The 25,491-nt window shown below is 45.2% G+C and overlaps 1 protein-coding gene across 1 annotated transcript; it reads left to right on the forward strand.

Annotated features, from left to right (window-relative positions):
• Window positions 1-24,480, forward strand: PLA1A (phospholipase A1 member A). Its single transcript, XM_058555540.1, has 11 exons — window positions 1-73; window positions 7,924-8,125; window positions 9,668-9,845; window positions 10,370-10,478; window positions 11,526-11,627; window positions 14,225-14,314; window positions 16,023-16,190; window positions 17,592-17,681; window positions 19,629-19,737; window positions 23,075-23,239; window positions 24,095-24,480. Exons 1-11 carry the CDS (start codon window positions 1-3, stop codon window positions 24,177-24,179), a joined length of 1,371 nt encoding a protein of 456 aa, XP_058411523.1. The 3' UTR covers window positions 24,180-24,480.
• Window positions 24,481-25,491: the final 1,011 nt, after the last annotated feature.

Below are 25,491 nucleotides of genomic sequence, written 5' to 3' on the forward strand. Positions count from 1 at the left end.
ATGCCCCCAGGCCTCTGGGAGAGACGCTGCTGGGTGTGGGGGCTCCTTCTGTGGCTCAGTGTTGGAAATGCAGGTAAGTTGGAGGCTCCAGCCTTGGGTGGAATTTCTTTCAGTCAGCAATTCTATTTCTCAAACCATCTAGTATGCAGTGCTAACCTTTGGAAGGTCCCCTAGAAGCCCTCTCCTGAGATGAATTTAAAAGAGGGAGAAAAACCCTACAATCATAATGGGAATGATGGTAACCAGGGCGCTTTCTAAAGTGGCAAAACTTCAACTTCCCCTAGTTGTTTTACTCATTTTTCTAAAACCTGCATCACTTCTTTTTGCCTTCCACAAGCCAGGATGATTCTAAGAAAGTAAAATTGGATTAATTCCAAAATACGATTCATTTTCATCTTACAAATATCCACTATTCCAAGATAGATTTAATTTTAAAATTTCCAAACTAACAACGATTTTGTCATTGAGATTGCTAGATGTCCTTTCTAATCTCGATAACCCACTTCAAGTTCAGGTTTAGGATCTGTCAGGGCTGGACTATGATAACTAGTCCCTGCTAACCACGGATGACCGTTAGAACAACTTCCCTCAGATGCCATTTGCATTCAGCCTTTCCCTGAGTAAAAACCCCACCCGCTGTGTCCACTTGCTTAATATAGCACATCTAAACCCCACTGTGGCATCGAGGGTGTCTGACTAGGGAAGATCCCCTTCTCCCCCCAGCAGGGGCACCGCCCTCGGAAAGCTCCCCTTCCTCTGCTCCCAACAGAAGACTACTTTTCTCTGTCTCCCAAGACATTTAATTCTTATGCCCCAGCTTTAGAATGCGTCATTCCTTCTGCCTGGAGTTGCTGATACTACCCTTTTGTTCATTTCAGCCCTTCCCATCTCCTGAGAGGGCCTCCACGATCCCTACCTCCTTTGTAAAACTTCATTCCTCAACTCAGCACCCCCTCCCGGCTCCAAAGTGCAACTTGCGTGCGTGTATTCACTACCTGCATTAATGGGTGGCTTTTAAAAGGTGCTGCTTAGCTTCACAAGTGCTTTCTTCTAACTCAATCATTTACGTGTGTGTGTGTGTGTGTGTGTATAAAATGACCTCATCAAAATATATTTCTGTGTGTGTGTGTGTGTGTGAAATCCTTCCATATCAACATACAGAGCCCTCTTGTTTCTTTAAATGGCTGTTTAGATCTGATGGGATTTACATCTCATACATTTTTGATTGATGTGAGAAAAATTGGCCTGCAAAGAAGTTACAACCATTTATTAATATGTGAGCATGGCTGTTTCCCCACCTCTCCGTCAACACTGTAATATCAAATGGTTTTTATATTGTCAGTCTGATAGGACAGATGGTATTACATTGTCACCTTAATTCTTATTTCTTATTGTGATTTGTGCTTCTGGTGTCTTATTTAAACCATCTTCCTGTAAAGATAATCTATCATATTTTATTCTAAATCCTATAGACTAGCCCAGTCGGACTAAGAGCGCCAGGGACAAATCCTTCGGTCATTGTGTGTTTTTTTAATATGATGTTGAATTTTATTTGCGGTTTATTTTTATTTTTGTATATTTTCATATTTATATTTATTATTTTGTATGTATATTCATAAAGGAAATTTATCTCTCATTTTCCTTCTTGTATTGCTCCTGTCTGGTTTTGATACTAAGATTATTATAACCTCATAAAATAAGTTTCTATTCTATGAAACAGTTTATACAAGCTAAAGATTATCTGTATTTTAAAGGCTTGGTGGAGTTCTCAAATAAAACCATGTGGCTCTAGTGTATTTTAGAGCCAGAGAAGGCTCTTGATTGCCAATTCAATTTTTTGATGCTAGTAAGGTTATTTGGGTTTTCTATTTCTTCTTGAGTCAGTTTCAGTAAATTATATTTTTCTATAAAATTATCCATTTATTTTAAGTTTTCCAATGCATTTGTCTGAGAATTTTTAAGTATATCTTTTTTATCCTGGAAGTTTTGCAGTTACACTATAATCTGTCTAGTATAGATTTATTTATTTTTTATCTTACTCATTACCCTGAGTATAATTTTTGATGGAAGAACTCATATCTTTTTTCAGTTATGGAAAATTCTTAGCAATTATCTTTTCAAAATATTGTTTATTCTCCCATTCTCTTTCTTCAGAGAATAGCTACTAGGTAAATGTTGGAGCCTCTCCATCCATTGTCTGTACTTTTTAACTGCATTTTCACATTAAAGTTTCTTTTACTTCTGCACTAGACATTATAGTATTGGTTCACTTTTTTATGTTAATGACTATCTTTTTTATTTTCAATTTTCTAATTAGCTCTTATATACCTTATTTTATCATTTATGCCTGTTTTTATTTCATAATTTCTTATGCTGTCTTTATTTTTAAACTTGTATATTCTCGGCATACTTATTTTAAAGTCTATATCAGGGGCTGGCCCTGTGGCTCAGCAGTTAAGTGCTCGAGCTCCACTACTGGCGGCCCGGGCCCGGATCCCGGGCACACACCGATGCACCGCTTGTCCAGCCATGCTGAGGTGGCGTCCCACATACAGCAACTAGCAGGGTGTGCAACTATGACATACAACTATCTACTGGGACTTTGGGGAGAAAAAGGGAAAAAAAGGAGGAGGACTGGCAATAGATGTTAGCTCAGGGGCGGTCTTCCTCAGCAAAAAGAGGAGGATTGGCATGGATGTTAGCTCAGGGCTGATCTTCCTCACAAAAAATAAAAAATAAATAAAGTCTATGTCAAAGATTTCTTTTTTTGTTTTTGGTGAGAAAGATCAACCCTGAGCTAACATCCATACCAATCCTCTTCTTTTTGCTGAGGAGGACTGGCCCTGGGCTAACATCCATGCACATCTTCCTCTACTTTATGTGGGACTCCGCCACAGCATGGCCTGTGTGCACCAGGGATCCGAACCCGGGCCGCCAGCAGCAGAGCTCACGCGCTTAACCACTACGCCACAGGGCCAGCCCCCCTTAAAGATTTTTTAAACCTTATTTCACCTGGAATGGATGTGTGATTCACTTATTGGCTTTATTGACTATCTTTGTAAACATTTGATTTCTTTATATATTTAAGCATTTTGTTTGCAGGCTTTTTTTTAAGTAAACTCGTTATTGAAGTACAACATATACAGAAAAGTGCACAGATTATTGATACACAGGTTAATGAATTTTCAGAGTGAATTCACCTGTGTAACCATTATCCAGGTCAAGAAATAAGATATTACCAGGTTCCTAAAACCCATTCCCTGTATCCCCTCTTAATCACTAACCACCCCAAAGGTAATTGTTATCTTGACTTCTAACACAATAGATTAGTTTCATTTTAATTTTCAATGAAAAGTTTGTTTTTGGACTCTCTCTCTCTCTCTCTCTCTCGGTCTCTGTCTCTCCAACCCCAGGTCTTTAGACTCTCTCCTCCAGAAAGGTGGGTTATCTCAGCTCCTGTTAGTGAGGCCTTGTCTTTCCATCCTGCCTTCCTAAATAAAGCTATAGCCCCCGATAAAAAGCCAATAGCTGTTTTTTTGTTTTTAGCTTCCTTTCCTGAGTTGGGGAGCCCCTCTCCATCACTGGCTACCACCGGTGGGCCTGGTGCTGGTCTTCCACACCTGGCATGGAACACTTTTGGAGCCCACTTACCTCACAGAGCTGAATTCTTGCAACCACTGCCTTCTCCCAGACCCGGAACCCAGCACCATTTTGCAGTTCTCTTCTTGTTCTTGTTTGTGGAAATATTATTTTTATATTTGAGATCGTCCGCCTTTTTCTCTCTCTCTTTTGATCATTTGTCATTCCTCTTTGGTTGGAGTGGTGCTTGAGGGGAGCAGGTATCTGAGCATGAGTCATTGTGCCACGTTCCGCACTCTTGAATGATCGATAGTTTTATTCTATCGTCTGCCAGTACTGGCATTTTTTTCTCCTCCTTTTCCAACTTTATGACTTTTATCCCATTTTATTGTCTGTTTCACTGAGTAGGACTAGAACTTCCAGCATAATATTTAGTAGAAGCACTGGTAGCAGACATTCTCATTTATTCCCAGTTCTAGATGGAATGCTTCTAACGTTTCACCAATAGGTATGATCGTTGCTGTAGGTTTTTGGTAGATACCCTTTCTTACGTTAAACAACGTTAGGTATTAAATTTTATCATGTTTTTTTTTTCCTACGACTACGTTTCTACATTTTTTTTTCTACAAGCCATCGAGATGAGCATATTGTTTTCTCTTTAGTTTGTTCACATGGGAATTACATTAATAGATTTTCTAATGTTAAGCCATCTTTTCATTCCTTGAATTAAACCCTGCTTGGCCACGACATAGTTTTGGTTTTTGTTATCCTTGGTGGATTTAGGTTTGCTGACATTTCCTATAGGGTTTTTATGTCTGTGTTTAATAGTGAAATTGGCCTTTAGTTTTCCTTTCTCCTTCTGTGCTCGTCCAGTTTTGAAATTGTGGTTATTTTCATAGAAGGAGTTCGGATTCTCTCTCTCCTTTTCTATTCTCTGGAACAATATGTGCAAGATGGGAATTGAAGGGTTGGTAGAACTTCTCTGTAAAACTGGCCTGGTAGAGTTTTTTGATGAAAAGATTTCAAACTACTGTTTCAGTTCCTTTATGCTACAGTTTTACATTTGATTTTCTGTTTTTTCTTTCTTGCCTAAGTTTCAGTAAGCTATATTTTTCTAGGAAATTATCCATTTTCTAGGAAAATATCTGTGTTTTTAACTTTTGGGTGGGTAGAAACACGACCTTTTATGATTTAAAAAAAATCTGCTCTATTTATTTCCCCTTTTAATTCTCTATTTTGTTTACTAGTGACTTCCTTCTTTTTTTCTCACGCTGTGTTATCAAAAGTACATCGAGTTTATTACTCTTTTCAGAGAACTAGCTTTTGGTGTTTATTGTGTGTGGCCAGCATTATTTTAGGCAGTAGAGAGACGAAAATAGATTACAATATCTGCCTTCTTTGAAAGTATATCCTGATGTGAGGAAATCAAGAAACAGTAAGTTTAATAATAAACTAGTAAATTCCATAGGAGATTAGAAGGTGATGATTGCTATCCAAATACACAGATTAGGATAAGGAAGATTGAGAGAACTGGGGTGAGGAGCATAAGCAGGTTGCAATTTAAATATGGTACTTAGAGGAGAGAAGACATTTGACAAGACTTGAAAGAGGAGAGAGAATTAGCCATGTAGATGTCTGGGGAAAGACACTCCAGGCAGAAGGAATGGCCAGTGCTAAGACCCTCAGGTGGGAACCTGTCTAGAAGGAGGAAGAGCTAGGAGGACAGCCGCTGGAACAGAAGAAGCTGTAGTCGGAAAGGCAAAGGGCTCCCAGAGCAGGCGGTTTAGACCATTTAGGGCTTTCATCCATGGTTAGGACTTTGGATTTTATTCTGAGCGAAATGCCTTGGAGGCTTTTGCACAGAGATGTGATGTGATTTGACTTACATTTTTGGCTTTATGTTGCAAATAGACCAAAGAAGGGCCACGAGGGAAGGCAGGAAAAGCAGTTGTAGGCTACGGAGATAGTTTTGAGAGATGATGGTGGCTTGGATCAAGGTGCTAACAGTGCAGGCAGTGAGAATGGTTTACTTTTGAATATTTTGTTCCCAGGGGAGAGCCAACAGGATTTACGTACCGTTTGTATGAGGGATGTGAGAGAAAGGGAAGAATCAGAGATGTCTCTGGGAAGTTCGGCCTGCGCAACTGCACTGACTCAGTTGCTAACAATGTTGTTCACATTTCATTGTTTTCTTTAACTTCAACTATTTCTTTTCCTTTTTTTGAGTTGCTGTATTGTTTTTTTCAACTTTCTGAGTTACAAGATTAATTTACCTAATCTATATGTTTCCTTTTCCTGCTAATATTTGCATTTAAGGTTCTACACATCCTCCCAGTACTGTTTTAGCTTTTTACTCAAGTTTTGATATGTATTGGCTTTATTGTCATTTAGTTTTTAACATCCTTTGGTCTCCATTGAGACTAGAGACTAGCGACTTCATAACCCATACATATGTTTCTTAGAAGGGGGATTTTAAATCCCCAAATGTGTTTCAAAATAATTTTTATTATTGATTTCTAATTTTACTACATTTTATTTAGCTAATATTGTCTGGATGATATTGATTCTTTGATGTTTGTGGGCCTTGCTTTGTGACAACTATGCTCATTTAAAAGGACTCTTAATTCTCTGCCTGATGGAGGCAGCCTTCCCTATATGACCAATCGAACAAATTTATTCATTTATGTCATTCAAATCTCATGCTCAAGCAGAGTCTTTTCATCTTTTCTTCAAAAAGCCAAAGGCTGGGAAAGCAGATAAGGTCGTAGGATGAGGCATCTTTCTTTCTCGTGTACTTCGGGAGCTCAAATTGCAGGCTGAGGAGTGTGGGGGGCTGCCCTCTCAGGTGGGCTTCATCCAGGGGTGTCCGAGATCCAGCTGCTCAGAAGGGACACGCAAGGAGGTTTGGGGACCGGGTCTGGGGCTCAAAAGCAGAGGTGGTGGAACTGCTGGTGCATTTCACCACTCTCTAAGGGTGGGGTTCCCACACTCTACTAAGTACCACACCCCAGTGCACCCCAGATCCACACACTTGTTGTCTATGTGCTGCTCAGTTACCTCTGAAGGCAGACAACCATCCCGGAAAACTAAAACCGCTGTCTTCCTCATAAAGGGGCCCGCGCAAACCTAAGTCTGCAATCTGGACCTCTCTGATTCTGCGAATGGCTTTCTGCCAGTGCAGGAATGCAAGGTAGCTGCTAACAGCGCCCCCACTGGGGCCGTGTGCTGAGGGTCAGTGTGTGCCCTGCTGCTCTGGCCGGTATCTCCCTGTAAGACGTGCTGGGTGTTGGGTACCACCTCTTTACCACAGAAGTGGACATGGGCCGGAGGGGCGGGTTGGATGTTGAAGATGGGCCGGATTTTCAGCTCCACGGACAGCAGCAGTTTCATGCTGCCTTTTTCAGTTCAGTATTTTAAAAGGCCCTTCAATGACTTTCGCTGTAAATCACACTCTTTAAAGGTGTCCATTGGAAGGTGCCGTAGAGTAGGTGCGGCTACTCTGCCATCTGGCTAGGCAGCCGTGCGCTGGGCACTGGGAGGCTATGGAGTGGCTCTGGACTGCTCATAAGGACGAGAAATGATGAGGCTGGACTGGGGTGTTCGACTGGGGTGAGCCTGGTCCCCAGGGCAACCGCTCATTTCTTTGCCCAGGGTTCTTTTTAGAAACCTGTGTTAATTTACTAGGCCTGCCGTAACAGAGTGACACAGACAGGGTGGCTTAAACAACAGAAGTTTATTGTCTCACAGTTCTGGAGGCTAGAAGGCCAAGATGAAGGTGGCAGTAGGGTTAATTCCTTCTGAGGGCTGTGAGGGAAGAATCTGTTCCAGGCCTCTTTCCTTGGCTTGTAGATAGCCATCTATTCCCTGTGTCTTCACGAGGTTTTGCTTCTGTCTGTGTCCAAATTTCCTCTTCTTATAAGGACACCAGTCATATTGGATTAGGGATCACATTAACGGGCTCATTTTAACTTAATTACCTCTGTAAAGACCCTATCTCCAAATATGGTCACATTCTGAGGTGCTAGGGGGTCAGGACTTCAACATATGAATTTATGGGGGGCCTCAATTTAACCCATAACGATATCCATTTCACCATGACCTTTAGTCTCCTCTAGGTGAACAATATTCATATTATTCTCTGGTATTTTAGCTTTAGGCATGAAAAATATTCACAGATTTTGGTTATAGAAATGATGCTCTTTAATAAATGAGTCTGATTAGAGCACTAGCTGGTTTATAATGCCTGTAAGCCCCTGTTTCTTTCTTCCTTTCAAGGACATCTTTCTTCCTTCGAAGAACAGATGACCTCACCTTGGATCTTTCTTCTTTTGTTTTTTCCTTCAGGAGATGCACCTCCTACCCAACAGCCAAAGTGCACTGACTTCCAGAATGCCAATCTCCTCCGAGGCACCAATCTCAAAGTCCAGTTTCTCCTCTTCACCCCTTCGGATCCTAGCTGCGGGCAGCTAGTTGAAGAAAGCAGTGACATCCAAAACTCTGGGTTCAATGTCACTCTGGGAACCAAACTAATTATCCATGGATTCAGGTGGGAGCTAACCAATAGGATCACCTTAGCTAAGAACTAGAAAGTGACCATAATGCCATAGGAAGTTAGTGGGGAGCAAGAGAAGAAATGGATTTACTGCCTGTCATGTATTCCATCCCTCATCTTCAGCTGTCTTTGAAGGTGTCTCAAATTAACGTGAACATACGTTATGTTGTTCATTCTTGTTGGTCATATACATTACTCTCCCCCCAGTCTTGTCTACACACCCTCACACAGTAAATATGTGTGACTCAGGACAAGCCACTACAGCACACGGAGACTTGGTTTCCATAACTGAAGCAGGGACTGCATGATTCATCTCAGCCAGTGAGGTCATAGGCTTTGCACAATCGCTCAGAGGTAACAGCATGGTGCTTTCACTCAGAGTTTTATTTCCTCTTCTTCACTTCTTCCCTGGTTACATGACCTAAGAAATTTCCACTTATGGGGGCTACTTCCATCAGACCCAGAGATTAGCATTTCTCAGGAGCCAGATGCTTCTCTTCTTCAATTTCTTTGAAGCCCTACAGTCCAAATTTTGTTGTAATATATAGTCACTGAGTCTCAATTCAATCACTATTCTTCCTTCCACCATCTTCTCTCCAAAGCCCACTGACAAGACCAGAAACAGAAATGTTGTTGGGAGGAGAGAGGGGGAGAATGTGGTGAAATAGTAGCACTACAGAGCAACGAGAGTTGGGGGCGTCCTGTGAAGAGGTGGACGCAAAGGCACTCCACAAAGGATCACCATTTCCTGATCTCTGGGTTCTCTCTGCTTCTCAAATCCGTGGACTCCAGGGACCCAGCCCCATCCCTTCTTAGGCATCCCTCCTCCCCCTTATGCCAAAGTCTCTCCTTTAGTAAATCTTATGTTCAGCCCCTATCCAAGGCTGAGTGTGTACCCCCAACCCAGAGAGAGCTAATAGAGCTGGAGAGCTCATTAGGCTTGTCACTCTGACTGCTCCTAGTTCCCCCGAAGCCACATTGCATGGCACACACCCAGTCTGTGCTCCTCTGTCCACATGAGCATGCTCTGATTGTTCCCGTACTGTGGGCCATTGAGAAAACTTCTTTCCCAATCCCAATCTCTTGGGAAAGCTTTCTGAAATTTTTTCTATCATTTTCCTTTTCCTAGAAAAGTGCTAACATACTGTAAATTCCAGAAGGATAGGAACTATATCTTGTTTTTCTTTATTTCTCACAAAGCACCTAGCATACTGCCTGGCCCATTTGCTGAATGAATGAATGAGTGAAATCCGACCTGAGTTCTGAGCCCTGGCATGAGGTCGCATCTCCCTGGATGAAAGGCTCCCTTCTATAATTTGCACACAGGCCGCATGTGTGCTGGCAGAAGCCCTTTAGGGGTGACTTTAGGATTATGTCCTCCTTCTGCTCAAAGTGCTGTGTGATTTACTGCCCATATACCCCCTTCCCCAGTTTTGACTGTTTTTTTCCTGGATTTATTCTGTTAAGAGAGGTTTCCATGACAATGGATATCACCGTGGCAGATAATCGTCCTCTCCTTTCTTGGCCCATGTCTAGGGCTTTAGGAACAAAGCCTTCCTGGATTGGTAAATTCATTGGCGCCCTTCTGCGGGCAGTGGATGCTAACGTGATTGCTGTGGACTGGGTTTATGGCTCCTCAGGGGCCTACTTCTCAGCCGTGGAAAACGTGGTCAAGCTGGGACTCGAGATCTCCCGTTTCCTCAGGAAACTCCTGGTAGGTGCAGAAGAGCTTAGGGTGAGTTTGGGCTGCTTATGGAGGGGAGAGGGGTCGGAAAGAAAGAAGCAACACATGCGGAGGAGCTTTAGGGCTGAAACAGAGCCATCCAGTGCCTTTTTGGTCTTTGGTTCAAATCTTGGCTCTGCCACTTACTGTGCTGACCCTGGGCAGGTTATTGAACCTCTCTGAGCCTCCCGCTCCTCCTCTGTAAAATGTGCCCCTGCGCCTATGATAGGGAGTGCCGATGCCAGCTTTTGTGGTCCCTCAGGAGAGAATGGCCACGGTCGTTACTCACGCGCTTTGGGCACCAAAGGGAAAGTGACAGGATTGTTAAGGTGGGGAGCCCAGTAGGCGGGCGAGTGATACACGGATGGGAATTCTGCCTCTTTTCCTGAAGCCTGTGTGGCGGGTGTGGCATGCCCGGGGCCCTCTGCTTCTGAAGCCTCGGGGAAAAGAGTGACCCTGTGAGGCCAGGGGCTGCTGGGACCCAAATGCAACTCGCTGTAAATGTGCTGTTCTAGGTGCTGGGCGTATCGGAGTCCTCAATCCACATCCTTGGTGTTAGCCTGGGGGCCCACGTTGGGGGCATGGTGGGACATTTCTACAAAGGCCAATTGGGACGGATCACAGGTAACACTTCCTTCCCCATCCTCCCGGGTTTAGAGACAGAGAGAGAAAGCCCTGGAAATGCCTTTGCTGAGGCAAGCAGAGGGGAGTGTCGAGCCTTTGGTCTTATGATTGAGTCATCTATTACCAATAAAATTTACTTATTGTGGCCATTTTGCATAAAATAGTATTGTGTTATCATTGCAGGATCTCTAATGTCAGTGTAAGAGGCCATGTATTTCTTTCTAAGCCTCAGTTTCCACATCTGTAAAATGGGTTGTAACAGCCCACACATATCTCCTTGGCCAACTGTGAAAATCATCTTTAGGCAGTTTTGCTAAATACTTGCAAAAGTGCAGGGGACTTGAGGCTTCAGGAGCTACTCTTAATCAATAAGGGACTAGAGTTGGGTGGTAAATGCCCCAGCTCCCTGGCCCCCCAATGGAACAATTCTGAGGCATATTCTACAGAGCCCCTCAGAGGGGCCCCAGGGGGATGAGACCCAGTCACGCAAGGTAATAACCCATTCATGAAAATTTTCCTTCATTCTCTGACTCGTTTTCCCATTCCCTTACTATGCTTTCTGTGATTTTCTCCCAAATAAGCTACTTGCATTTTAAATTCTTGTCTCAGCATCTGCATTTTGGGAGGAAGAGGGAAAGGGATCCAAACTGAGATGTGGAGAGAATAAGATTTACTTCACTGTGTTCTCGTGAGAACTAGAGCGTGTGAAACTGCCCAGCACGAGTTCTGGCACACAGTAACTGCTCAAAAATTATAGCTACTGTTATTACTACATGAGGATTAATATTACTCACATTAACCCTTGCCACATGTTTAGTGTTATCAAGCTCATTTTAGAGCCGGAGAAACTGGGTCATTGAGAGGTTAGAGACAACACAGTGGGGTTTTCTGGGTATGGTGGTCCTGAGCTTGTTCTCCACCCCTGGGTCCTGGTTGGGGGACTCTCTGAACTGAACCGGAAGGACTGCCGGGGTAGGTTTCGGTGGGTCCACGAGGGTTCCTGCGGTTAAGAGGAAAGGGGCCCCTGACATCAGTCTGTCCTGGCAGGCTTGGACCCTGCTGGACCGGAGTACACCAGAGCCAGCCTGGAGGAGCGCCTGGACGCTGGAGACGCCCTCTTTGTGGAAGCCATCCACACAGACACGGACAGTGAGCTGGGGTGACCTTCCTGGGGTTGGGGGAATGAGCACAGGGCAGGGGCTAGGAGGCTGGCATCTAGCTGTGTGGCTCTGGGCAGATTCCCTCCTCCTCTGAGCCTCTGTTGCACAGTGAGGAGTTTACCAGCATGATCTTGAAAGTCTCTCCCAGCTCTGTCATTCTCTGACACGAGATGAATGGTTTTATTTTTAGCCAGCAGCAGGCAGCAGGATTCTCATTCGTGGACCAAAAACGTTTGGTCATGAGTCTCTCTCTCTGATTCAATGCTAAATCTTGTGCTGAGGGAGTGCTGAGGAGGGCACTGCTGCCTGGCTGATATATGGGAAAGTCATGCTGCTTTTTCAGGGTGAATGTGCCTGGCCCCAGGGGATTGGGGCATTCCAACTCCTCAGGCAGATACTCAGGCCTCTTAGGACTTCCTTCCTCCCTGGAGAATGAGCCCAGCCCTTCAGGCCTGTGAAGAATGAGAAATCCTCCCTCTAATAATGACAGGCCCAGGAAAGACACCCCTGCCGACTCTGAATCCATTATGAGCAAATTAAGGTCTTCTGACCAGCTGGGAAAGGAGGTGGGCAATCCTTCTCATTTCTACTTGATATCAAATGCCCATGGAGTCGGTGCCCGGCCCTGTACTCAGCGTCGTGGGTGCACGAACAACTAACATCTATCTCTCACTGGAAGTGTTTGAGGGTCAAGTAAGAGATATCCGTGTCTCATTTCCTTTGGTCAGAAGCCTTCTTTTCGTGTCCAAGAGTCTCACAGATTCTCATGATTCATCATTCATGCAGTCATATAGTTCAACCCTCTTTCTCACCTTCATTTCACAGATAGGAAACCAAAACCCACAGGCCTCCGCTTAGCTGTTGGGTTAATTAATCATGTTAGTTAATAAGGAGAATGAGTCAGCCCTGGGAAGAGCTGGGAGAAGAATATTCTGTCCCTAAATTTGCTAAATAGGTGACTTATTAGGTCCCCATTTACTTGAGCTAGGCCTCTTAATCCCCTTCAAAGTTGGAACGTCTTCCTAATGTGACCTCCCCCCCAAAATTATTCCATTTATTCAATCAATCTTTATAATTATTCCATTTACTCAATCTTTATTGAGCTATGTGGTAGGCACTGAGAATACTGCAATGAACAAGACATTGAAGAAGGTCACTGCCCACGTGGAACATCCAGGCTGATTGGGCAAGCATTCATTCATTTATTCCTTTAATAAGTATTTCTTAGGCACTCACATGTGCCAGGTACTCTGCTGGGATTGGGGATATAGCAGAGGAAAGACAGGTAATGGCCTTGCTGTCATGGAGCTTACAAACAAGTACACAGACAGGATAATTACAATTATGATTATGATAATGAAGGATGCTGGAGAGAGGGTGACTTGGGCAGGGAGTCGACTTCAAGTAAGATTATTGAGGAAAGTCTGTCCAAGGAGGCAATATTTGAGGTGAGACTTCGAGGATGAGAATGAGTCAGCCCTGGGAAGAGCTGGGAGAAGAACATTCTAAGTGGAGAGGACAGCCAAAACGAACGCCTGGACGTGGGTGGGGACAGGAAAGAAAACCCCGTGGTTAGAATGCAGTGCGTGACGTACTGAGAAAGTTTGGAGAAGAGGGAGCAGGACCCAGATGGCCACGGCCAGGAGTTTAAATTTTATTCTACAATCAGTGGGAACCAGGTGATGGTTTGAATTTTTTAAAAAAATTACTGTGACTGCTCTGCAGAGGATGGAGTGCAGGAAGGCACAGAGGGAAGCCCGGAGGCTCTTTAGAGGATGTTTGCAGGGGTAGTCTGGGCGAGAAATGATGGTGGTTTGGGCAAAGGTGGTGGCAGTAGAGACAGAGAAGTGGAAAGATTCAGGATAGATTTTGGAGGTAGAGCTGACCAGCCTGGTGATGGGCTGAATGCAGGGAGTGAGAGAAAGGAAGGAATCCAAGATGACTTCTAGGTCCTTGTTTAATCCCTGGATAGATGACATCACATAAATAATACCCATCAATTGCTTACAACAGTGATAGGTGGTATGAAGGAGAAAATCGGGGTCTGTGGCAGCTGGATCTGACCCAGTCTGAGGGGTCAGATATGGTCACAATGATAAGAGGAGGGCTGGAGGCTCTTGAACTCATCTCTTCATAGCCAGGTCATATTTCTGCTCAGTCAGGAGAGCACAAAAATATGTTATGCTGGAGACTGTGGAAATGCGGCCTCAAACATATTTATCTGAACTATTACTCAAAGCAAAATAGAAACTATTTGACAAGGAAATGTACTAAGCTTATAACATTTACTGATTTATAAAAATGTATGTTAAGGGATATTTTTCCTGATTTTATTAGGGAAATATGAGTATCTTCTTAGGAATTTATTCTTTTTTGCTTCCTTTCAGTGTGGAAAACCCCTTTAGAAAGCTGAGAGCCAGTTCTGCAGTCTCACGGCACTTAGCAGGGAGGTGGGCACCCATCCAGCACAGAGAGCGGGTGGGCTCCCGAGGTCAGACCTCAGGCTCTGCTACCAGTGGACCCTGCTGTGGGACACGGGACATACGCCCCTGCAGTAAGAAGTTAATGGGGTTCTGCTCCTTTCAGATTTGGGTATTCGGATTCCTGTTGGACATGTGGACTACTTCGTCAACGGAGGCCAAGACCAACCTGGCTGTCCCAGCTTCATTCATGCAGGTCAGAAAGCCAGAGAGTTGGTGTTTGGCTACCCCAGAGACTGGAATTCACCACTAGCCTTTGTACTGAGACAGCCAGTGTGGGCCACAGAGGGTTTTCCTTCTTGTGCCCTTTGCTAGGTCCCATAAAGCTTACTCAGCACTTACTGAACGGATGTCTTTGGAGAATTCTAGGGGAAGAGCGTCTGAAATGTAAAGCCTGCACCATACTTATGCTGCCCTCCCCACTTCTTAGGCCCTTTGTGATCTAAAATCACTCAAGCCAATAACCTCTGTTCTTCCTGGGGCTTTAGTAGCATAAGTCCACACTAGCTACATCCTCTGCAGAGCCTAGTTGTGGCAGAAGCAGATCAATTTGCCTAAAGCTAGCTGGCTGAAGGATCAATTCACTGCATGACCTTCCCCCCAAATTTACTAGATTTAACAGTTCTCCAAAATTGTTTTCAAAATAATCTTCTTGAATATATTCAATAAATATACATTTCTTCTCTTCTAAATATATTCTTCTGGCATGTCCTTTTTGAATATAGTCACTGAACGTATTTTTCTTATTATCATTTCAAATAATATTAAATGTGTCAAAAGCTACGCATCAAGCGTTGTTTAGTCTTCTTATATTCTTCTTATGAACATAGCCAACCGATCAGCATTTCATATGGGAATTTTATCCTCATTTCTGTTTACTGTGTTTTTAGTCTTTTCCTGTTTTACCGATGTTTTACCATTTTGAGGATTCTTTTGACAATGTTATTGAATAATCATTAATCTAGTTCACTGATTTTCCGAAAAACATATTTCTTCTAACAATTTGTAAATTTTCCAGCAATTCTAATTAAATGAGATAGTTTGGTTTTAATGGCTTTTGAAAATTTCTGTGGCATTTTAGTCGGCCACTTTTCATTTTTTTTCATGACACAATTGGAGAAGGGTTTAGTTTGCTGCTAAACTGCAGCTGAAAGGAGCTTAGCCATACAGAGTGTCCCAACCATGGAGGAAAGGAAAGTCAACACACAGCTCAGATTTGGTGGAGGTCCCACCGAGGGGGTCCCAAAGTGAAGGGAGAGTTTGAAGACCAAGAACCCTGGAGTTGTGGCTCGCTACAGAGTCTTAGCCCCAGCCAATTCATCCAGTGTGAGATATTGAAAATTTTTAAATAGTATACAACAACAATAACAAGAAAACCAAGTTTTTGTTAAATTGGTTTGGAAATTCAGCGTATCAGTCATTTGGCCAAGTGAACCTCAGCACATTGGCTTTCAGAGGTTGACCATGAACTGCTGCTGACTCCCTTCACTGTCTCCTTGCTGGGTTGGGTGTAATAATGTTGTAAAACGCTGGTTGTATGGGAGATGATGCAAAAGGTAGAAATGTGCAGACAGATATCTATTTTGAGAAGTGGGGTCAGAATCTCCAACTCTCTGTGTGCTCCCATTTTTGGAAAGAGAGTTTGCATGATCATGGAAGAATGGGTCTGAAATGAAGCAGTTTTCCTGGTAGATTAAGCTTAGGTATCTCAGGAAAGTGGAAAAGGAAAAGGGAGAGTGCAGTAACTATGTCTGTTAATATTTTAAAAATATGGCTCTGGGGACATCCCATGTATTTATAGCCTGCTGGAATATAAAATTCAATAGAGTTACAATAACTAACACGGAGGGAGTTTCCATTTGTCTTGAACTGAAACCTTGGTTGTGTTTTTTCCCCCTGTTTAGGCTACAGTTACCTGATTTGTGATCACATGAGGGCTGTGCACCTCTACATCAGTGCCCTGGAGAATTCCTGTCCGTTGATGGCCTTTCCCTGTGCCAGCTACAAGGCCTTTCTGGCTGGGCACTGTCTGGATTGTTTTAACCCTTTTCTGCTTTCCTGTCCAAGGATAGGTAAATGCCACCTCTTTGGTGTCCTTTGACAATTTGGGGAAAGTCCAGGTCTTGCTAGTCATCACCTCTTTAAGTCCTGATTCCCTTTGGTCAAGAAATCTACCCAACTGGGGTAAAGAAATTAACCAATGAGGTGTTCAGCCTGTTCTCACCTGGAAGATGGCATTTGGCCCTCTGTATCCCACCCCTCACCCTCTGTACTGCTGCCTGATGTCATACCCACTCTGAACACACCCTTCACACACACAACCCCCTCGTCTGCAAGTCCAGTCTCAGGACACTTTATAGAAACATTGGTGTAGTCCAGAGCCTCTGACCCCACTCTCAGAAGGGATGCTTTCCATAGGTCTTTCTAGCTAGGCCAGTCATTCTCCAACTCCTGATAGACTCTAAATCGAGGAGTTGTGGAGGAGTCCCCAAGACTGGCACCCGTGGCCCACTGTAGAGTTGTGAGGCTGTGGTGACCATGTGCCAGCTGGAGAGGTGCCTAATTGCTGGTTGGGTTGGGCACATTCCTGGATGATCTGGGCCAGTCTGGGGAGAAGGGCTCCAGGAAGGCTGAGGGATCTGACCTCAACTCACCTTGTGCAGATCATTTTGCAGATCATCACTGCAAATATCCTGGCGTTATCCAGGCTGAAGGGCTCCAGGAAAAACTCCTGGGAAGTGTAAATGGTTCCTTCCCCCTTCCTTACTCTCCTATTTCCCACCACTGGCTGTCACTCAGAATGGTAGCAGCCTGTCATTGCTTACATGAATGAAATGGATACCAGCTTGACAAAATGTTAAAGTAGGGGTATCTCCCATAATAAAGCAAATCAACATTACTTCCTACTCAGTGGGCATGTGTCACGGTTTCCCCCAGATGTGGTGGTCCAGCTGGTGTGACAACCACTTCACACTGTCTGCTCAGCCTCATCTCTCACTACTCCTTCCCTAGCACTGAGCCCCACAGGGTGCTAACTACTCATACCCCTGAGAGCTTTTCATGTTTCCTTTGCCCAACTGTACTCTACCTGGAATGCCCTTCCCTGACTTGTCAACCATTATTCTTCAGGTCAAACATTTTCTTGTGCTCACACTGCACAGGACACAAATGCCATTAGAACAATTGTATAGATTGTTATTTGCAAGTTAGAGACTTAATTTCAAATTTCTTGTAAATATCTCCGGAGAATGGGCCAGCTGATCTGAAGAATGTACTTGCTGTTTCCTTGTGTGTCCACCTCCGCTGGACTGAGTTGCTTGTGTCCTGACCACAGGGCATGGCACATGATGAGCACACAGTGCAGTTGTCTGTAGAATGAATGGGCGCATGAATTAATCAATACTTGGCTGGGTACCACGGGACCCTGAAATGGCCTCCTCAGCGCTCTACTGTCTTTGCTTCTTGATTTCCAGGGCTGGTGGAACAAGATGGTGTCAAGATAGAGCCGCTTCCCAAAGAAGTGAGAGTCTACCTCCTGACCTCTTCCAAGGCTCCATACTGTGGTGAGTTGGGGGAAAGTGCAAACTCAGCTCTGCCAGTGTGCTGTCCAGTAGAGTCCAGGGCTCCGGCTTGGGCTGTATCCAGCCCAGCATGGTAGCCAAGGTGGGAGGTGAAGGACCAGGGCAAAGATGTCATGGGAAGGGGGTGAAGTCAGTAATGGTGTTAGATAGAACCAGAACTTTTGGAGCTGGTCAATCTATTGCTTCACAGATGACGACTTGGGGGCATCTTACTGTCTATATACTGATCCTAATTCCCCGCCTCCCACCACAGAAATCTGCCCTGCAATGTGCGTTCTCTCTAGAGTAGTACTTGGGATTCCCCTCTGGCTTCTTCCTGCCATACTTTTTTCCCCCTCCTTGGTGCCCATCCTGTGTGTCTCCCACCCTGGCAGGCCTCCTAGGTCAGAGCCCCTGAGGAATACTGAACCTTGTCCCTCTGCCCTCCTTCCCCTTCCCCTTCATATTCCAACTGTTCACCGTTGCTTCTGACCACTGCATTTCATTGCAGCTAAGATGCCAGTGATTGTAAAGGATGTTAAATGTGAGAGAAAAATGTGTCTTAGAATCTCTGAAACATATTACAGGCTGAACCATCATCCTTCCCTGTGCTATTTGCATCTCAACTAGGCTGACTATACTTCTTGGTTTATGCTTGTTATCCTGGGGTCCTGTCTGGTTTGTTGTGTGTACAAGACAAAAGTATGCTGGTTTGGATGGTAAATTATATGGCCACCCTAATTCTAACTGATTTTCTGATCAGCTTGTGTCTGGTTGGTGGAGGAATCTTTGTGGCCATACCTTCTTGGTCCTAGAAGGCCTGGTGCAGTGGGAGTGGAGCCCAAAGCTCAGACTCTGGTCACACACACCTGGATTTCAGTCTCATCTTCTCCACTTATCAGCTGTGTGATCAGGAGCAAGTTCCTCAACCTTTCTGATCCTCTATATCATCATGAAAATGGAAACAATAACAGTACCTACTTCAAAGAATCAGTTGTGAGGATAAAATAAAATAGTATACAGAAGTCACTAGCACAGTGACTGGAACCCAGTAAGCAGTAATTCCCCACCCTTTGTCAATGGGAGAATTTGGGAGACTAGCTGGGGGTGTTTCTAACTTCAGGCCAGAGAGAATTCATGGCTACCTCTTAGGAATGAGGTGGGTTGCAAGAGTCAACTGTGTGTTTTCACATATGTCGGCTCACTTGACAGCCCAGCTCTGAGAGGTGGGCATGACGAAAGGGAGGCTCTGAGGGACTAAGTGATGTGCCTAAGGCTACACAGTTGGGGGAAAAAGTCAGGATTCAACTCCAGATCTTCTGACTCCAAAATCTGTACTCTCTTCATGCCCCCACCTGCCTCCACACTCACGTCTCTGCCCCCTCTTCTGAGAACCTGCTGTCAACAGGTCATATTCTCAACCTATGTTCTAACCAACATGCCCCATCGGCACCCAGCTGCCACAGGGAGGGCAATAATTGTCTCCTACACACACAATTGGGTTCCCTGACACTGTGTGTATGGGAGAGGGGTGGCATTGCTGTATTTTATGAGTTGATTATTTAGTATAAGACAGATCCTTTTTAGTTCTTTCAAAATCACACCACCAGGCTAATGTCATCAAACAGGGAGGAGTGGGACATTCTAGCGTTACAAGTAATAATAAAAACTAACCTATTGACTGCTTCCTCGGCACAGGCACTGGCTAAGGACTTTATATGTATTAACTCATTTAATTCTCAGTCAGACCTGTGGAGTATCTGTTTGTGTTACCCCTAATTTGCACTTGAGGAAGCTGGGGACCTGCGATGACAGGTAACCTGCCCCAGGTCCCACAGCCACTGAGCGGTAGAGCTGAGACTCCTAACCGCACTGCTGCTCCCTGGGGCTTTTTGTGTGTTGCCCCTGCTGACCTCTGGCCCTGTCATCTGCTCTGCTTTGGTTTCCTAGTGCATCACAGCTTCGTGGAGTTTTACTTGCAGGAGCCGAGAAAAAAGGACACCAGCATTGCAGTCACCTTCCTCAGCGGCAATGTCACCTCCTCGGTCAAGATCACCATGTATGTAAATGTCCTGCATGTCTGGCCTCTCTCCTTAGGACTTAGTTGCCTTTCCATTTTACACATACACACACACACATACACACACACACACCACGTATATCTCAGGGCAGGCACTGTGTGATCACTGGTGGGTGGGCCAAGCTGACTGGGCTGGGGGTGGAAGTGATGGCAGCACCCACAGACCTGTGCTGGGCAACTGTCCCAGGTTCATGATCAGTACTAGATCCAGGCATGGTGAATTTAGACAACAGCAGATGAGGCAGGCAGGCAGCAGTAATGGGGTGTCCCAACAGGTGGTGAGAACACGGGAATTGGGTCCCCACTAGGAAACAGTGTTCGGGAATCCAGGCAGGGGGCATCAGGGATGTCAGCAAGTAGGAAGGCCTCAGCCACTAGCCCAGGGAGGGCTGGCCAGAGCCTGGGAAGCACCCACTCCTGGGCAGGGGGCAGTACTAGGGGTTACCAGAACAGAAGTGCAGGCAGAGGGTCAGTTAGCCAATGACTGCAGGGTGAGGGCCCACAGGGCCTGATGCTGGTGGTGCCAGTCCCTGAAACTGGGGCTGAGCATTTCCTTCCCTTGTTGAGTCACACGTGGGCCTAGCAGGCCTGAGAAGTGGGGGGGCAGAGAACCTCACTGTGGGGAGCCGCAGGCCGGGCAGGGCTTAGGAACTCAGCAGCAGTGGAGCATGTTTTTTTAAAAGGAATTGGTTAGTTACTCACAAGCCTGCAGGAGACAGAGTAATCAGATAAGTCACTGTCTCAGCCAGGGTCCAGTCTAGAACCAGAGCCCAGACCAGGGAGACCGATAGACGGAATCTGATACAACGAACTAATTACAAATGTGTTGGGAGAGCTGAAAACCCAAAAGGGGATGGGGAGGCAATGCAGAGACCAGCAACAGGAGTCACTCCTGCCCCAGGGCTAAAGGGACAAAGCTAGGGATGAGAACTGAGCGGGGTTCAAGAGGGAGGGTGTGTTTGGCAGGAGCTGGAAGCAGGGAGGAAACGCAGCCCCTCCGGAATCACTGCCCAGAGCGGTCTCCCACTGTGCGTGCCTCCTGTGTGTTAGACCTCGCTGGAACCTGCCCGCAGGGGAGCCTGAGAAATGTGGTTTGCAGGGGAATGGATGGAGCACAAACAGGGAGATGACCAGTGCACACACATAGAAGTGGACGACTGTCAACAGAGGCAGGTGCTATGAGGACATGTAAGACGGAGCCTGACCGAGTGGGAGGAGATGATGTTTGAGGAGAGATGTGAAGGGTTTGCAGGAGTTTCTCAAGACACGAGTTAGTGAGAACATGACATTGGGAGCAGACAGCAGGGGCTGAGGAGTGGTGAGAGGAGGCTGGAGGCAGTCAGGGCCAGACCATGCCAGGTCTTGAAAGACAAGTTAGTTAATGGATTTGGGTTTTTATCCTGAGAGCAGTTTGGGGACCCGCTGGGAATTTTAAACAGGAGAGTGACTGGATCAGATCTGGGTTTGGAAACATTTCTCAGGCTGCAGTGTTGGACATTAACTGTACCATCAGGGAAGACAAGATTCTGCTGGGAGGGGCTCACTATTTCTGGGATCCCAAACACCCTGCCACCAGCCAAGAGTCCAGCTCACCCAGGCCACACAGCGAGGTACTGCAGGCAGTCAGGACCCCAACACAGACCTCCAGGTGCCCATGTGAGCAGTAAGCAGGATTCAGGATTGCAGATTATAGCTGATAAGAGTTTGCAAATTATAGTTTGCAGATTATAGCTGAATAATTTTCATTAGATCAGTTCAAGGTCGTGTTACTTCTACAAGGATGTTTTCATCATCTCTCCAGCCCACTGGTAGATGAGCCAACACTGGCAGGAGTCATGACTGACACATATCTCTGGCTTCACGTTAGAATCACCTGGAGAGCTTTGAAAAGTACCAACGCCAAGCCCCACCCCAGACCAATCGCAACAGGATGGCTAGGCATAGCCTCACAGCTGCGATTTTTAAAGCTCCCTGAGGGATTCCAATGGACCTCCACAGACTCCTTCTTCCCTCTCCCAAGAGAGTTGTATTGCTTTTTTGAAGAAGGCTCTCAGAACATGATTATCTTCAATTCCTTGTGTTTTTTCTCTTGCAGAACAAAAATTGAAAAAAAAGGGAGGCGAGTTTATGTGTGGTCTTTCCCCTACTTTCTAGAGCTTTGTGAAACCCCAAGATTGCCTTCTAATTAGAAAATTTACTGGGGCCAAATCCCCAGGCCTCTCAGTGTCCTTCATACCCCTTCTAGTTTGCAAGCTCCTACTGTAGCAGCTTCTTAAAGGCAACAGTCTTCTTACTTTTTCTCTGAAGTGTTTTTGAAATACTTCTGAAATTAAAAAAAAAAAAAAAAAAAAAACAGCTTTTAAACAAAGTAATACAAGATCTTCCTCAAAAGGAAAAAACAAGCTATATGACTAATCATGGGTTAAGACATTGCATCACTCTGCAGAGGCCAGAAAGGAAAGGGAAACCTGCTGCCCCAGCCACGGCCTCCCTTCAACAGCACCCAGCACCCATGTGCAGAGGTTAAAGCAGCATCCTCCGGGCTCTTCTTCTCTCTCAGGGTCCCTGCTGCCTCTGATGGTCCCTCCATCTAGTCTTGGGGCATGAGGCCAAAGTGGTGCCTGGATCTTGCAAACCAGTGGGGGATCTAAGGGGCAAGGCCAAGGGGGTGGGTTAAGAGAGAACTGGATTATTTTCACTCTGGGTCCCCAGGCTTAGTCAACAAAATCTAAACCCTGTGGTTCAGGATCATAGCTAGCGCGTGAGGGAGCCCGGGTGTGTAGACCTAGGAGTGTGTGACTCCAAAGCCACACAGCTGGGAAGAGACAAACCTGGGCTCCACCCCATCTCTGTCTGGCTTCAAGACCTGTTTTTTGTTTGTTTGTTTTTTTCCCATCCACACATTCATAGTCTAAAATACAGTAGTCCTCGCACAAAATTCTTTGAACTGAATGCCCTAAAAGAGGGCTCAACTTCCAGGTAGTTGGATCTGAAAGTGAAGCTCTTCTCTAACTAGGACTCTAAGAACGAGGAACATTTTTCTTGGATTTTCAGAAGAAAATCCAAGAACTACTATTTTGAGCAGTGTCTACTTATTTACTTTCAAAAATCAACACATATTTTCTGAGCCCTGTTCAAGCTCTGGGTATGTGGGCAGATGGGCTGGTGAGGGTGAGACAAAGCGCCCTGGTCCCCACCTTCAGGAACAAGCTCTTGTGTGTAACAGCTGACCACCGCTTCCAGCAGAGCTCCGGGGGAGCCAAGGGGAAGAAAGGCCAAAAGTGCTATGGTAACTTGCTCTCCCGTTCCCTTGCAGACCTAGACAGCAACTCCAAGGGAAAGGAGTCATAGCTCACCCCAACCCTCAGTGCCAGATCAACCAAGTGAAACTCAAGCTTCAGGCTTCCAACCGAGTTTGGAAAAAAGATCGGACTACCATTGTTGGGACGTTCTGCACTGCCCCGTTGCCAGTCCATGACAAGTAAGCCCGTATCCACCTCCGCCCCAGACACACTCACAAGGACCAATCCCAACCTTGGATGTGATGCTTGTTGACATATGGTGTTGCTCATTATGGTGATTAGCTTCTTCGAAGGACAGATGACAAAAACCAGGGTTTTCCTGAACCTCCTTCAGGGCCATCTTGGGTTGGGATGTTAGGAAACCAAAGAGGGTGGACTTTAATTCCCCATTCCCATTTCAATATAAGAAATTCCATTTTATCTGAGATATATGTACATATATCTCCATGGGGATCTAGATCCGAGGCTAGGGAAGATCAAGTTGGATTAGTGGTAAGAGAAGGAAGGAGTGGAGCTGGGTTTCATGGGGCTTGAGACTGGTGAGGGTGCCAGGGTGAGGGACAGTGGGAAGAGCAGTGAGGCTGTGATGGGGAGAGGCAAAATGGAGGCTGAAGCAATGGGGAGACTGGGGGAGGCATAGGGCTGGGGCTGAGATTGAGGGGAAAAATGTATATATGTGTATATATACATATAGTCTGTTTTATATGTCTGTTCTATTTAGTTTCTATGTAAGATTTTATTGGAACAAAGATTTCTCATTGCATATTTCCTCCTCCTTAGCCTCCACTGGTCACATTCATGGGTGTGGATCCAGAATCCCCTCCCCTTTACCCTGCCTCTAGCAGGCATTTCTAGTATGTATTAGTCTTACCATCCTGGGCCCTCAGAGGACAGGAGTAGGCTCCTATAGTAGACCATTGTAGACTTCTGTCACCTGACATCGTGGAAACACAACAGTACACAACTCTTGGTTTCTCCTGACCTACCAGGAACCTGCCCTGAGCACATACCCTCTTGTTGCTCTTCTCTTGCAGTAAAAAGATGGTCTGCTTACCTGAGCCAGTGAACTTACAAGCAAGTGTGACTGTATCTCATGACCTGAAAATAACGTGTGTATAGTACAAGCCTGGGCAGGACACATCTCCCTGGATTTCAGAGCGGGGGGAGTTTAACTTATTCTAGGCTATTTTTACCAAGAAGTTACAAAATTCTTGGTTATTTTCCACATAATTAGCCACCTTAGAGGGGAAAGAGAGCTCATTTTACAGAGTTTTGTCTCCATTGCCAATTTGAAGAGGCTTACAAAGATAACATTTCAGCTTTTTTATTCATATTTAACTGCAATTGCCCCATATCCTTGGGCATCTGTATGTAGGATTCAATAGAAACATATACAGGGAAAATGCTTTTTTAAAAAGAATAAAACTCCATGGAATATCTGAATCATTTCATTGTTTTATTGGAATGGAATTCTGTTATGTACAAAAAATGTGATTTACAGTCTGTGGGATTGGAGAAAAGAGTAGATGCTGAATTCTCTGTATTAAAATAGCAACTGAAAAGAAGCGCTTGGGAAAAGAGAGGGGATGGAGGGTGGGGAGGGAGACAGTGCCACTCACTATCCCTTACCATTGGCTTCTCTGGATATCTGGAAGGTTTTGGGGATCAGAGAGATCTTTGGGGAATATAGCTGGATTTTCTTTGGGTCAGTGTTTCCCAAACTTTGATCTTTATAAATAACCTTGTATTGGCCACAGTCCAGCAAAAAACAGATGGTGCATTCAAACTGGGCAATTTGAGGAGAATTTAGTAAAAAGACTAGTTACAAAGCTGTTAGTAGGGAGTGGGGAAACCACAAGGCATAGCACAGTTCCCTGGGGCTAGGGGCAGTGGGACCTGCCACTGCCCTACGTCTGGAGAGGCAAGAGGAAGGAGCACCAGAATCTGGAGGCAGAGAGGGCTGCAGGACCTTCAGTCAAGGGGCACAGTCACTGGGCAGCAATCCTGCAGCGGGGAAACCTGGGAAACAGATTCTCCAGCCTCGCTCTTTTTTCTTCCCACATTCTCCTGCTAATGCTCCCCACTGAGTGACTCCAGCCGGAAGCCAGAAGGCAAGAGGCGCTTGATGTGGCCGGGGCCCAAAGCAGGGCCGAGAAGGGTGGAGAATGGGTGGGGTGGGGGTGGGGAACAAACAGAGAGCTATGGCCCGCACCTTTACCACTTTCTCGACAGCCAGGTACCCTCTGGATTCTTCTATACTTAATGGTTTTCCTTAACTCTTTTAAAAATCATTTTAATCATTTTTAAGTGTACAATTCAGTAGCGTTAAGTACATTTCACATTGTTGTGCAGTGATCACCACCATCCATCTCCAGAACTTTTTCATCACCCAGACTGAAACTCGGTACCCATTAAACAATAACTCCCCATT

The sequence above is a fragment of the Diceros bicornis genome, chromosome 15, assembly GCF_020826845.1.
Source record: "Diceros bicornis minor isolate mBicDic1 chromosome 15, mDicBic1.mat.cur, whole genome shotgun sequence".
In the NCBI taxonomy this organism is placed as follows: Eukaryota; Metazoa; Chordata; class Mammalia; order Perissodactyla; family Rhinocerotidae; genus Diceros; species Diceros bicornis.

Bases quoted from the DNA above. Each gene is read 5' to 3' on its own strand.
- PLA1A (XM_058555540.1), top strand. From the start codon at position 1: ATGCCCCCAGGCCTCTGGGAGAGACGCTGCTGGGTGTGGGGGCTCCTT. The intron at 9,846-10,369 runs GTAGGTGCAGAA...GTGCTGTTCTAG, and splicing joins GTTTCCTCAGGAAACTCCTG to GTGCTGGGCGTATCGGAGTC. The intron at 16,191-17,591 runs GTAAATGCCACC...CTTGATTTCCAG, and splicing joins GCTTTCCTGTCCAAGGATAG to GGCTGGTGGAACAAGATGGT.